General features: G+C 41.6%; 1 protein-coding gene across 3 annotated transcripts in view; it reads right to left on the minus strand.

The window, feature by feature from the left end:
* Positions 1-15,960, minus strand: part of PPP2R3A (protein phosphatase 2 regulatory subunit B''alpha) — a 170,504-nt gene that overhangs the window by 66,191 nt on the left and 88,353 nt on the right. For all 3 annotated transcript variants that reach the window (XM_075570332.1, XM_075570330.1, XM_075570331.1), the window contains one exon: positions 10,268-12,875. In XM_075570332.1, coding sequence (XP_075426447.1) covers positions 10,268-12,259 — 1,992 coding nt within the window. In that variant the 5' untranslated portion in view covers positions 12,260-12,875. The remainder of the gene's footprint in view (positions 1-10,267; positions 12,876-15,960) is intronic.

Consider the following 15,960-nt stretch of genomic DNA (forward strand, 5'->3'; position numbering starts at 1 on the left):
GGTCCAAAATGCACACATGCCCGCCCCTGGGGACCAAAACGTTGGCCATATGCGTACATTTTGGATCCAACAAACCACTTTTATGTGATTATCTCTTGTGCTGTGCCGGTATATTGGATCTCTAGGGATCCTCACAGACTATAACTAGTTGCCCTTTACAGTGCACCATACCTGCCTCTGCTGAGGCTTTTTTTCAGTGTGTGACACACACACACACACACACACACACACACACACACACACACACACACACACACCTTATTAATTTTATATATCTTCATATTCTTTAAGGATTACAATAAAAATACAATTACAAAATATGATAGATATAAAATCTACTTATTTTTATTGACTTATTAGGAGAGGTAGAACGGAGCAGCAAACTCCCAGACTACCTGCACACTGCAGAAATATTTAGCATGCACATCAAATCCTTAATAGTTTTATCGTATGGGCGATTCATACCAGACATATTACAAATCCTAACTGGGAAGGACTTTTATGTTAGGAAAGTATGAAGTTTGGAGGTTTACCCAGCCAAGAATAGGACAGACAGACCATAAAATGTGCAAAGCCCATATAAACCCTCGCAAAATGATTCTAAAACAGTATTGTATTGAGCATTAGGAACATTATTTATGGGCTCAGATAGGAATCGTAAAAAAAAAAAAACAACAAAAAAACTTGTCCCTAACTAACCTTGGACAATAAGAATTCCATACAGTATTTAAAACAAAAATAGGGGATTTATTTTGAAGACCTTTAAAGGGGCAGACCCAAGTAGCTGACAAAATAAATATAAAAAGGAATTGATTTCTTTGAAAACATTCATTCAATCACTTTTACAGAAATATATTTCACTTATTTGATTCCTGTGTAAAAATAAATAAATAAATAAAAAGGTGTTTTTATTTTCCAAGGGGTCTATGAAATTATAATTTTATCTGGTGATAATTGTTCTTTTCCTTTATTCTTTCAAACTAGTTGTGCTGACATCATTAGCCAAAGAAAACCATTTAAAATACAGTCCCTTATAGTGTATACAACAAAAAGGAAGACACTAGCGCACCGCCAAGTGGTGCACTAGTTTCTTCCTTTTTGTTCTCCGAGACCAGCATCTCTTCATCTGGCTGCACGCCTATCAGGATACTGGAATGGGCCATTTGTGAGTACTATTCTTTATTCTCTTTGAATACTTATTGTGAGTCCAGGAACCATCCCAATGAGGGTTTGATTGGGGTTTTTAACATTATACCTTGCCCTTCAGGGATTATTGGTCCATCTGGGGACATTACTACAAGCATCATTTCATATACCCCCTTGTCCTATCCTGTTCATTTGCTTATTGCATACATTTCAATACTGAAGGGATTCAGCGTTGGAGCGCCTTTGTCACTTAAACCTTATATACAACAGTTGCATCACAGCAGAGATTGGGTAAAGATTTTAAACACTCTCCAAAGCATTTATTCCACATAGAGAGACACAACGTTTTTCAAAAATAGATTTTAAAATACCATGCCAAGAGAAAGCCGATAGATAGCTTTGGCCCTAGGAGGGACTAGAATGGGTGATAATTGCCCCTATTTAGTCTTCAAATAAATAATTTGCTGAAGTAATTCCTGAAAAATAACTAACAGGAATATGGTTACTGGGATGCAATTACTCTATTTGTGCTTAATAGTCGCTCGCTCGTCGTGTGTTAAACAGGCATTCCCACGTAGCAGGTACAAATAAATAACTCTAGACGATACTATATTACCAACAGGTAAACAGTGTTTAAACATCACTGCTTAGACCTCATGTTGGTCCTGCGAGGGACGTCCGTCCTACAGTAGGACTTAAAGGAAATAATAGAAGTGGCATGTTTAATAGGTGAAATGTAGGTGATTCATGTTTTGATCCTAGTGATATCTACTCCATTCATTATAATAATATCATTAATATATTAATTGTAGGGGTGATCAAGAAGGATGGGAAAATATGTTAATTATCCAGTGTTTCTGCTGGTTTCTAGGAAACGTGTAACTAAGGTGGATTTAAGTGATGAAACAGAATAAACCTAGATTTTGGCATAACTGCTTCCCAAGATTTATTGATGTTCCGAGTCCCTAAATGACCATAATAGGATCTTTTACGTTCTATTTTGCTTTCTGTGCACTGATGAATTGTAATATTACACCTTTTACGACTCTGAGTCTCGTACATTTGGGCTCTGTCTCAGTCCCACACAGAATGAGGTCAATCTCACGCTGATGAGAGACCCTTAGCCCTAAACGCATGCGCCATAACCCCACCCATTCACAGTGCAACCACGCCCCATTACATCATAAGCCCACACTTTTATGGCATAGCTTAATTCCATGGACTCCAACTACTTCCTCTCGTGTCATAACTACGCTCCCAGCAGAGAAAGAGGAGAAAGGGGTATCATGCAAATCTCACGCATGTGTGAGGCCCCTTCTCACTCTCCAGAGTGGGGGACCCTTGACAACTCTGCATTAATGGAATGATAAAGTAGACATGAGCACGTTCACGTATCGCAGACAGGTCCCACATAGCTGCCTTACCCCATAATCACACAGCATACATTACTTCCACTGCAGCCAGGGATTCTGGGTAATGACATGCAAAGAAAGCAAAAAGTGACAGTGTGTGCTCATCTGCATGCTATTACCCAGAATCCCTGGCTGCAGTGTAAGCATTGTATGCTAAGAGATAATTGGGAAAGACAGATTTGTGGACCTGTCTGAGCCATGTGAATGTGCTCATAAGTGGTATTTTATTTCCTTCATTTTTTTTTCTCGCTGTATGAAAAATTTAAATCCTATCAATCTCCACAGCATTATGCACAATTATTCTATTCATTTAACACCTCTTTGACAAATAACTGTGGACAATTCTAGTGTCAGTTTGGGGGGGGTTGAATAGTGAAAATCTAGTTTGGCTAGTGATCACCGTCACTTCCTGAGCACAACAGATACAATAATTGTGTCTCAATGTCTTCCATGGGTCACCAAACCTGCCTCATTCACCCCATTGTCACGTCATACAGTGGTTAGGCTGCATGCAGACAAAGCTTCTGGGTAGTGACATGTAAATGAACATGAATGAAATGTGCCCTACTGTCACTTTTAGTGCCCTATGCATTTCTACATGGTCTCCTTAGAGCAGGGGTGGCCAACTCCAGTCCTCAAGAGTCACCAATTGGACAGGTTTTAAGGGTTTTCCTGCTGTAAAACAGGTGCTCAGTCAGAATGACTGAGCCACCTGTGCTGAAGCAGTGATATCCCTAATACCTGGCCTGTTGGTGACTCTTGAGGACTGGAGTTGGCCACCCGTGCCTTAGAGTCTGTTGCATTACACAGTTTGTACAGCAAAGCCTGGGACAGTAAAGTGCAGAATCAGCGGACCCATGCAGAGACAGCTATTTGGAATCATTTTTTTGAGTCCGGTCACTAATTCTGCATCACGAAGCTGGTAATAGTTGCAATTCATACACAGTTAAGAAGGAAGGGAATAAAACAGGGGGTGACACAACATCGGATGAAAATAAGGTAGCCCAACACGTTTTTGACTATAAACGTAGTTATACCTTATTGGGGAAGACAAATGCGTCAGATTTGTCAGCAATTTACAATTTATTTTGCCTGCTTAATAAGACGGGTCCCGGTTGAGGAGCAGGACACTGACAGCCTGGCATAAATCCCCCTGTCTACATTGCTGGTCTTCAGCCAGATTTTGGGATCAGGTTCCCTGGAGTCACCCCATGTAGAGCAGACCGAGGCTTATTTTTCGGGAAGGCGACTGGGTGTCTACAAGAGCTTTGCAAAGCACAGAATGTAAACAGATTTAACCCATTCCTAATCACACTCCCTAATCACAATCACACTCCCACACTCCCACCCGCCTTGTTTGATAGGGGCAGTACTCTCTCTATAGCTCAAAAATTAAATGGCCAACAACTTCCGAGGTTACTAACAAAACAGCAGGGATAAGAAGAGAGCTGTAAGGCACAGTGATGGGAAATAACAACAGTGGCCATCTTTCAGGTCAACTACAAAAATATGTTATATTTCTACGTGACAAAAAACTGGCAGTTCCTCAAAAAATGGAACTCACTGGTGACACACACACACACACACACACACACACACACACACACACACACACACACACACACACACACACACACACACACACACACACACACACACACACACACACACACACACACACACACACACACTATGTATGTATAGATATACATACACACAAAACATATACTCCCACATATAAAAAAAACCACACATTATATATTACATGCGTATACACACTTTTTTTAAATGGCAGCCTCAGCACACAAATGGTTAACCCCAGCATGTGTGCTATCCATAGTTTAAAAGCAACATTATTCTATTTTCAAAATGGACAGGGACGGCGATGTTTCTATTTGTAACTATTAGATCTAACGCTACTTGCTAAAGCCGATCTTTTGTGAGGAATTTTTTTAATTTTTTATTTCCGCTTGGGATCCGGCTGCGCTGCTGGAAACCTCAGAGTTTAGACGGCGAAAGTATTTCTGCAACACTCAGAACATTCCCCTTCTCCTGCTGAGCAAACAGATTGAGAAACCTCATCCTACCCACCAATACCATCTAATATTTACACAGCGCCTGCTCATTCCAGACTCTGATACAGTTCCAGGTACTCATGCAGCCACCTCTGGGGTGGAATCCTGGTAACACACTTTATAAGGTCCTGAGATTTCTCAGCAAATTCCAAATCAGGGGGGCGCTGCATTTTGAGGGGAAAAAAAATGAATGCAAAGAATTACATTTTTGACCCGCATCTGCTCGCGTCAGTGCGTCACAGGGGAGTGGTTGAAGGCTGATGGTACTATGGGGTATGGAGTACTAATACTTCCTTATTTACAAACCAGGAGTACCATTACTATCTTACATACAAACAAACAGGTACTGGACTGCTACACAGTGCGTTCAACAGGTGGCGGAGGGTGAAATGACAGTCAGTGAAGGTGAGCTACGAAAACAGGTTAAAAGCGATACAGGGGAAATACTGTATAACAATTAGCAAATGAGCTTACAATTACACTAGCCTGAAGAACATAGAGATTTGGCAAAATCAGTCGCAAAGCAAGCAGCGGCAGCACCAGAAGCAGGATGTGGTGGGAACGGCAGGTGGAAATACTTTCCCTCCTGAAAAGTTATGTATACCCTCTGACAGTGTTTTGACATGGGTATAATAAGTCGGGACACTATGTATAAATGCCACTATACCTGCCCAGCTATGGATTCACAAGCCCTCCACGGCAGAGCAGGCAAAATAGAAGGATCTCAACGGCTGGGAAGCAGCAATTGAATGCAGGTCCCGCGCCATCAAACAGCTTCTATGTGATAGAATATCTCACGCACAGGTTTCTTAAATGGAAATCATCCCCAAGGGATTGCTGAAGAAATCAATCCAACAGTACCAGAACTTTCTCAAATACAATCTAGGAGCACTACGACTCTCACATACAATCTATTAGTACTACGACTCTCATATACAATCTAGGAGTACTACGACTTTCTCATACAATCTAGGAGTACCATGACTTTCTCATATACAATCTAGGAGTACCATGACTTTCTCATATACAATCTATTATTACCCTGACTTCTTCATATACAATCTAGGATTACCATGACTTTCTCATATACAATCTAGGAGTACCACGACTTTCTCATATACAATCTAGGAGTACCATGACTTTCTCATATACAATCTAGGAGTACCACGACTTTCTCATATACAATCTAGGAGTACCATGACTTTCTCATATACAATCTAGGAGTACCATGACTTTCTCAAATACAATCTAGGAGTACCACGACTTTCTCATATACAATCTATTAGTACCACGACTTTCTCATATGCAATCTACGAGTATGGCTACTTTGTTATATACAAACTAAGAGTATTACTTCTTCCTGAATACAAAACTAGCGATTTCACTACTTTCCTATTTGCAACGCCAAGTATCACTACTTTACTCTTTATTTACACACACAGATTACCACTACTATCTTGCATAGAGAGTATCCCTACTTTCCTATCGACATAAGCTGCAAAACGTGAAAAATCCATTTTTTTAAATAAATAAATCAGTTCTGTCATATTAGATAAGACTGTCTGCATTTTTTTTTAAACGCCCAATACCACTTCTTATGTTTTTTTGGTTAATGTACTGATCATTATTTGGTTGATAAAGCAACCATTTAGAAAGTCATATCCACGTCCTATTTAGAAACAGGCTCTCACACGCACACCTTTTTGATCTCTGCACTTTGTTGCCAAAGTATCACAAACAGGTCTGTTGCTATGTTCCAAACTGTCTATTACTCTGCAAGCTGTAACAATAAAGTGTTACACTTAGTAATATAATGTTATATATCTGCTGCAGAATTTCACAGACTGCAGCATAGTCAGAAGGCGGCCATTTCGTTAGGCACACAATCAGGAGTTTTACAGATTTAGAACAAAAGCACCAAACCGTTGCCAGTTTAGATAAGAATGTAGATTTATACATTCTCACATACTTTGCATATACATATAATAATAATTAAAAAAAAAACACACAAAAAAAATGGGGGAATGTATTGCTTCTTTACAAATAAAAAGGGAGGGGGGAGTTGTGCAATTAACCATTTCACAGACAGAGCGGCCAGGGGCACATTCCGTTGCTGGCACCTCTGGCAGAGAAGGGGTTAAAGCAATTTGAGATGAGCTAAGCCCTGTTCCAATTTCAATGTTGACCGTATTCGCAAATAAAGCACCAACATATACAGTATTGCCTTCGAATCAGGAACTGAAAGAGATTGGCTGGCCCTAAACCTCTCATGCCAATAAAGATTTTTCTTTAAATACGCATTTAAAGTCCAAATGACTCATTAAAGTGTGTTTCTGCACGGCACAGAGACATATTTTGCCCATATTTGTACTGAAACGTGTCATTTTGGGGGTTTGTTCATAACACTAGCAAATACCCAACTGGAAATGAAAATAGAAAAAAGAAAGACATTTACTCTTAATTACACCCTGAGATGCCAGAGAGGCTGCGTGGCTTAAATGAAGTGATTTTGAATCCACCAATTCATGTTTTATGGTACTTTGAGCTCTGCTAAAGCCAGAAACATTTGAAGCTGCTCATCCTGTACCATACTATGTATTTAAATGGTTAGGGCAGGGGTTGTCAACTCCAGTCCTCAAGGCTTCAGCATATGTGGCTTAATCATCGACTGAGCCACTTGTGTTGAAGCAGGGATATCCTGAAAACCTGAGCTGTTGGTGGCCCTTGAGGACTGGAGTTTGGTTAGGACAAATAAACATATTCCTGGGTTAGGAGATTCTGTAGCAACGCAAAGTGTTATGGAGTAAGCAATGGGATTTCTTGCAGTAAGAAATTTGTGGTTCCTTGCAGTTTGAGATTTTGATACATAATCCCACAGTGTCGCAGCTGAAGACTTTGCAACATAAAGCCTGATCTTCCCCCGATGGTCTATAAAGACACAGAACCCTGCCAGAGTGTATCTGCACCACATCTACAGGTCTCCAAACCTACTTCATATACCCAACTGTCCTGCCACACAGTGGTTAAGGTGCAGACAAGGATTCTGGGTGGTGACACGCTAATGAGCAGACTGGGTGTGTCACTTTTAGCTTCCTATCATTACATGTATTCCCTAAGGCCGTGTCCATAGTAGTACACGTTAGCTTCCGCGCTCCTCGGTGACCCATCGTTGCGCTAGAAATACAAACTTGTTTGTATTGCGAAGCGCCGCTCTCCCTGTAGCGCATGCACTAGTGCACATACACACTATGCGCATATGCATTGGTGTCCTAGTGTTTGTTTCGGCACGAGCTGCGTAGCTCGCATCGTATCCTGCACTATGGACTCTGCCTGAAGCTTCTGTCTGCTACATTACATTGGGTGCACACAGACAAGCCTGGGATGATGAAGAGCAGAATCAGTGGACTCAGACTCTAGGAAAGTAGGGTTAGTCTGGTAAGCTACAAGTACAAGCTACAAGTACAAGCTACAAGTGACATGCCTGGTGCACTCTAGTAAGCTACAAGTGACATACCTGATGCACTCTAGTAAGCTACAAGAGACATGTCTAGTGCACTCTAGTAAGCTACTAGTGCATGTCACTACCCAGAATCCTTGTCTGCAGCTTAACCATATTATGACATACTGTATGACACTTGGGTAAGTAAAGCAGGTTTGGGAACTTTTGCAAGACATGCAGACATGCTCATGGTCTTATTTTACTACCAGTTTCACAATGCACATGAGCAAGGTCATAAAAAACAATGTACATAGATCGAAGAATTCCACTCTGACATTCAGCTGAGGAAATGCAAGCCAATTAGCTCCCCTAGGACTTAATGGAGCCAGAGAGCCAGACACATGCATGATCCATGCTTCTGACGTGTGTTGAATATTATTCCGTACAAGGTAGCCAGTTACTGAAACGTCTCTTCTAGTCCCTTTGCTGTCAAGAGGGACTAGCAACAGCTTGTAAATGTTTTTGCCCACCTCGTCTCTGCCAGCCACAAATACACAATATACTTTAAAAAATGATGGCATGAGTTTAATTCACATGTGAATTGCATGTTGTTTGGCAGTCCAATAAACCTTGCTAGAAAGCATTTGCACATGGCGGTGGCTTTCAACCATTTCTACGGGCAGCCACAGTCACTCCACGGCTTCATGATGACCAGTTAATGAATTAACAGGTGATATTACACCTAATATATACAGTAGGTAGAGTAGTTTAAAGCAGGGGTGCGCAAATGGGGAGGGGGGGGGGGGGAGGAGAGCAGCGTTTACAGAGGCCTTGCGCTCTTCCCCACATCATTTAAATTAAATGCCGGGAGAGGCATGAGGCCTCTCTAACTCCCTCTTACCTGCTCTCAGCTGGCTCTTCGCCATAACAACGCAACGTCAAATGATGCCGTGCGGTCAAATGGCGTCACGCACATGATGTTGTGACATCATATGACGCCGTCAATGCCAGAGAGCTGGGAAGGAGGGGGGGGGAGGGGGAGGGGAAGCAGGCATGGGGGTGCAAACAGAAAAGTTTGCCCACCCCTGGTTTAAGGTATCCGACCTTTGGCTACCAACTGGTGTCTTCATCAGAAGTGCACAATATACACATTTGGTTAAAACATTTGCCCCCCCCTTTTTTTTTAAACTTTGTATTTTCTAGCTAAAGGGGTGTTTTTGTCTGGCTTGTTTTTTTATTACCATGGTGATAAGTACAGTGTCATTTATATCCCGTTGGCCCATATTTACAAAAGCTCTGACACCTTCCGGTGCTGGAAGACACATTACAGACCATTGACTTGTACGGGTATCTTCCAGCATCAGAAGGAGTTTTATGACAGGAGACTGGTTCATAAATATGCACCCATCTCCATGGTCTCTGACGCCACTGTGATTACCTGCTCACAGGAACTGGTCAAGTTCTCACCATCTGTGCAATTAGTTGTCATTTTCAGATATATATCCACTTTTTTGTGTCTTATATAATGTATCTTCTGAGGAAGGTGCCGGTTGGCAGCGAAGCATCAGCTACATTAAGCAGCAATAAACTATTGTGATTTGCCTATTTGGTGTGCTAGACCTTAATCTTCATCTACGGTGCTCATGTTCTCTGTCACGGCAGCCACTCTCTTTAACCAACATTCATCTACAGTATAATCTCTTAACTTTTGACGTTCTGCATGTCTGGGACAGTACTGCGAATTGCACTTAATATACAAATGAGTAATATCGACTGGTATATTCGGGACTCTGAATAGAAGACGGAAAATCTCTCCAAGCATACAGATATAGTCAGATTTACTGTCCCCGGAGCCACGGGCTGAAAAGCAATACGCCATAGCTCAGGGGACAGTAAAAGCCGTGGCTGCCTGTGGGGAGCCTGTTCTTCCAAATGGGATCCCTCATGGAGAAAATTCCCACAGCCAGGGGTATGCAGTGGTAAGTATTCCGTATGGTTCTCCATGACGGGTGAACATTACATCTGGCTACATCTGTAAGTAAAGGAACGAGCTGCCATTGCGTTAAAGCCAGAAAAAGCAGCACAACTAAAATAGCATAGACACAGACTTTCACTCATTAGCTCTGTTGGGAGGATTTCCTAATCTAGGTTAGTCCCATTAGTAATAGTATTTTATATGACTTATTTAACCTTACCTTGATGACTTCTGGTGTCTGCTGAATTGACAGTGTGGGGCCCGAATCCTTGCCTTCGGTCTTATTATGAAAACTTGGGGAGTGTATTGAAGGTGGAGGAACCAAGGTTTCCTGAAGAATCTGCATGACTTCCTTCTGCTTGGACAGAGTTCCTTTACCTGACCGGGATTCAACAAGTTCCTGGGCAAAGTCTTCAATGCTCCCCAGTATACGCAGCAAAAGATTCCGATCATCATCCTCTAATTTATGCTTGTTGGCTTCCTTTGCTCGTACTGCAGAAGATGATGGCGGACTGGATTGCTCCTTGAAATCAGGGAGTCCGGTTAATGCTTTGGAAGTTACTGGGGAGTGAAGCGGAGGAGTATTTAATGTGCTCTCAATTTTCTGAGAGAAGCGTTCTAAGTCCAAGAGCAACTTGTCAATTTCCTCCTGGTCGTTGCTCTTGGCTACTTTGCTTGGAACAGTGGCAGGTGTATTATGAGCAGGTGTGGCTGCTCTGGTGTTCCCATTGCTAGAACAAGAAGGATATGGATTATTATTGGACTTCACAGAAGCCACAATAGGAACATTAGTGTCAAAGGACTTTTGTTGACTTTGCCTTTCAGCCATCCACTGACCAGACACATAAGGACCCGATCTATGTGAACCTGCTGAGCTTTTTTGGTAATCCAGAGCTTTTTCCAGGTCGGTATCTTCCTCAATGAAAAGCTTTTCCATTGAGTCCCTTGACAACCTCTCACAAGTCTTACCAGTGCTAACTTTGTGAGATGGTGCAGGACAATTTTTCACAGCTCCTGTTTGGTTCTGTTGAATGCCTCTTTGCCAAGACTTGGCTGGTAGTGGAGGTGCAACTGGTGACAAAGATTTTAGTGAAGTAGCCTCATCGTCATTGCCACTTTGTGGCGTTATTTCAGTGGTAGCCGACGATGAGATGACTTTCACCGAAGGTGGCAACTGAACAACATCTTCATACTTAGGTGGCTGCTCATGGCCATAGATTGGAGAGAAAGGATGCTGCTGCTGCAGACTATGTAGACTGCTCACAAGCTCTGCTAGGTCGCTAGGCTCCGCCCTTCCATGAGGTCCATGTTCCATCTCAAAGGGGAGTTTCTTCAAGTAGGAGGAGAGCCTAGCCATCACCTCCATGTAGATAATCTCCGGATTTGGATAAGAATCATCTCCTTTACCCTCTCCCACACTGCTGCTGCCTCCCACTGACCTGTTCTTGATGCACTGTTTGATGATGTTGGTACACTTCTTTAGGTCATCTGAGCACTTGAGAAGGATGTCCAGACACATTTTGATGTCCTCCCCAGATCCTGAGCTGTCCAATTTGTGCTTCTTCAGGATTTGGCTAATGAGGTTCTCCTCTGAGAGCCCCTGCAGGTACAAGGAGGCCATGCTACTAATACTCTGCTCTAAGGATCCATTATGTGAGAGTATTGCTTTCTCCTCTGACCCTGGAGCTGGTGAAAAGCCAAAGGGAGGGCAGTTTTCGTTGTTACCAATATGGCCATAAATAAAGTCATAATCAGCCGATTTCCTGCTGAAAGACTCTGGGCGGACCTTTCGACCTTTCCTGAAGTTAATATGCTGGTTTGAGGAGTTCCTCAGTTTCTCAAAAGAAAACTCCTTGGTTTTGCCACTGGCAAGGTTTATGGCTTCACCAGTGATGTCCTTCAGGCTGCCAGTACCTTGGATGGCTGAGGCCTTCTTGATCCGAGGGTTGAGATGAGAATAATCCTCACTGCCAGCCACACTCTCCGCACCTGGCATTTTATAGCCAACATCTCTACTGTGGACAGAGGATCCCTCAGGAGCTCTGAGAAGCTCTGAGCAAACACTGTGGTGAGCTACTATGCAATGAACTCCGAGTCTATGAACTTGACAGTTCCCAGGGCAGTAATGCACTACATTCTGAATCCTGCTGTCTAAGACGACACTATTATAACAGGTTACTTTGCTGATGATCAGCTTGTATGCTGCTGCCATCAGGGCAGAAACAAGACTAATATATAAATAAAAAAAGAGAAACACAGCCTTAAATCCTCTTATGGACCGGTACACATCCTGTAGTTTTAATGCTGTGTCAACAACGATATATTTGTAGAACAGCGTGGTTTTCCCCCCCCCTTTCCTTTTTATCCAGGTGATGAAAAGTAAACAGGCTTTTGGAATTACAGGGGGAGCTGGATCTTTTCAAAGCTGTCGGCAGAGACTTGAGGCAAGTTCCAAAGAGAGAAAACGTTACAAAGGCTGAAAGGAAAAAAAAACGCCCGATGACAATAAATAGAGCTGCACAGACTACAATCACAGAATGAGCCAAGGGATAGGATGAGTTTGCAGCTGGTCTTGGCGAGAAGGGAGTACAATATGATTCTGTAAATTATCTTTGCTTCTGTTTTCCAGCATATACACACCTCCTCTGTTCTTCCATCCTTTTAATCCACACGGGAGTCCAAATCAAAAGGCCAAAGCCACTTAGCAAAAACATTGCCGCGCAGAAATATATTTAAAAATCCAATGTTTTTTTCCCCCCTCCAAAAAAAAAATGCCGTATTTTTCTTTTAAATCACTTTTTCACAGGTTGATTGACAGGTCAGAAATCCTGCAGCAAGAGAGGAAGAAAGAAACATATTAAAGTTAGAGCCGAGTTAATTAAAAATATACCAATTGAAAAAGAAATACTAATGCACATTAAAATGTAGAATTATTTCCTACGAACGAAAGTGGAGAGAAAAAAAACCACAGTGCACAATTCAATTCAAACGTGGATAATCGAAAGTGTTGGCCCAGATAGGACTAAAGTGAATTGAAAGCGGAGATAAACTCGTGACACCTCAGCCAGACCAGATTTTAGAAATAAGCAATTCGACACGTCATAATGCATTCCGCGGAACGCATTACCCAAAGTCGGAATGGATTATCCGATGCTCGCCGCCGTCGCAGATTAACATGGGATTCGCAATCCGCTGGGTTTCACTATCCGCCGTGGTTTGAAGCAACGGATTCTGTCTGATGACCAAGGACCGCCTGTATCTTATACGTGAATGTGTGATTAACACAGCCTGGGCTAGGATCGTTTAAACCTTTAAGCACCTCACATGCTATCCAACGATTTGAAAAAAATGTGCTACCCAGGTGGATGTTACCAAGAGTCTGGTTTTCTGACAAACGAGATAAATTAAAGTCCTGCAATCTAAGTCCTAATAATTGGTGCTTAAAACAAAAATGTAAATGTAAATGCAAAAAGGGTAAAAATTACATTTTTTTAGAATAAGGATAATTAAATGTGTCCACAGATTGTGTGGGCTCTGGGATGAGGGACCATTAATAAGAAGGTAAACAGGTTCTGCACCCCCCCTCTATGTCATAGTAAATTAGGAAATGGCGAGTATACTTAACATGTGAATAAACATAAAAGCAGAAGATAAGGGAAATCTCCTTTCACTTGAAAATGATTTAACTCAATAAAAAAGAACATACATATATGTCCTCCTTTTTCGGTATTAGCAGTGACTCACGCGTTCTTCTGTAGTTTTACATATCTTTCTGCCCCTCTTGATAACAGCCTTACTGTATCCACGGGCCTTTAAATGAGAACACATCTCTGTTAATCTCGTATTAAAATAATACCAGAGGAGCAGTTCCTCTTGAGTTCTGAGGAATTGATCTGATACGGGTGGGCACTGGAGGCGTGCTAGACAGCATTTGTTGCAGTCTCCTTTCTATGGATGTCTGTAAAGATCCTAGCATCCTGATACAAATTGATACTAAGATCCAGAAAGTCAACGCTCTCAGTGCTTGCTGTACTAGTCAATGTAATATTTAGCTAGTTATGGTTGAGGTCACTGACGAAGGTCCACAGGGTAAAAATGGACCCATCCCAGAAAATCAGAATATCGTCAACGAACCTCAACCATAAAAGTACATGTGTCACACCCAGATTGCCATCCTCTTGGAACACAAACGCTCTCTCCCACTGACCTAGAAAGAGATTGGCATAGGAGGGCGGGCAGGTAACACCCATCGCCGTACCTCTAATCTTTATGGATTTTTAAAATATATATGAAATGGGTGATTTGTCTCTGTTATTTTGAGGTGTGACATTGATCACTCTAATTATAAAGATACAGAATACAAAAGATACTTAGTCTATAGATGGGATTACTTATATTATAGTAACGCTGAGTTCTGTGTTGGGGGATTCATGATTTTTTGCAGTTATATAGTAATATTTATTTTCTATACCACCAATAATTTGAACCTCCATTACTGCAGTAAAGCATTTACCTCTTTCCCTATTTGTGTGTGCGTTAAGCAACATTATAAGAAAATATTTAGGGTAAATTATAGTGGACTTTGAATTTAACCTAACAATTTGTATGTGACTTGCAAAACTTTATGAGCAACAAGCAATTTCAGTCCAGGAGTTTATATATACATAAGCATCATAAACTAGCATTTAGTTTGTCTCTTGCTTAAAATGCTGATCCTGGAATTCCAAGCAGAACCCTGACACAATGTATTATCATGTTTACTATGCTGTGACTTATTTCAGAAGTGATGTATCGGTTATTTTGTCTTTTTGGCTTCTGTATGCTCCTACAAAACATATCTAATCTGCATTTTCTGAATCACAACTCGCAGATCAGTTAGTGAGTACTCCACCTACCAACCTCTGATCCATGGTTATGTATGATATATTAGGGATTTAACATCCGATTAGGGTACTTAAGTCAGTGTAACTTGGCTGTGAGCCATATGGCTGTGTAACATCAAAAGAGTCACATCATAAGTGTCATATCTAAAGTGTCTACGAGAGTTAATTTTGGAGTTCAAATTGGAGGTGAAGATTGGAGGAAGATCTGGACTCTGCATTACAACTTTTCCACTCTGAGACATTCTCTTTTAACACCTGTGATTATTTGTTCATTTTTATCCTCCATTACCTGTGAAGTCTCTCCTCCTGCATCTTACTATGCCCTCCCTACTGCTTTTTCTGTTTACTGTTTCCTCACTCCTTTGTGAATGTATCTGTTCTCTCCAATTTCCCCCCTCCCCACTCCACCATTATTTATACACCCCTCTCCCAACAACTTCTATACCCCTCAATAAAAAACACATCCTCTATTCACATCCTCTATCTACTCCTTCCCACTGCTAGGGATCTCCCCATAGCCTCAAGTCAGACACACACACGATCTCACTCATGCGTCCCTGACATCTCTTCCCCTGTAAATGGTGTTAACCTTTTCATTTAATACTGACCAGCCTTAAATCTCACCCCACAAATCAAGTATCCCAATAGCCTGCACACATGGCTATTGTCCCACACTCAGTCATTCCTACCACACATTGTGACCAAGCACTGCCATCTACAGCACTTACTCCCTCACCTACTACTCTTAGATTGTAAGCTCTTCGGAGCAGGGATTTCCTTTCCTATTGTCTGATTTTGCTGCACTTCTTGTATAATTATAATTCCCTGTACTGTATTCTTTGTGAAGCGCTCAGTACACTTTTGGCGCTATATAAAGACATACAATACAATACAATACAATCTGGACTCACGTTTTATCAGTTAGAAGGCTTATATGTACTAGATTCAACACAGATATCTTTGTGATTTGAGGGTAGCTTGATATTTGGAGCTTACGTTTTCTGATTTTGGTACCAGTTTATTATTTGGT

This window comes from Ascaphus truei, chromosome 14 (assembly GCF_040206685.1).
Source record: "Ascaphus truei isolate aAscTru1 chromosome 14, aAscTru1.hap1, whole genome shotgun sequence".
Classification (NCBI taxonomy): Eukaryota; Metazoa; Chordata; class Amphibia; order Anura; family Ascaphidae; genus Ascaphus; species Ascaphus truei.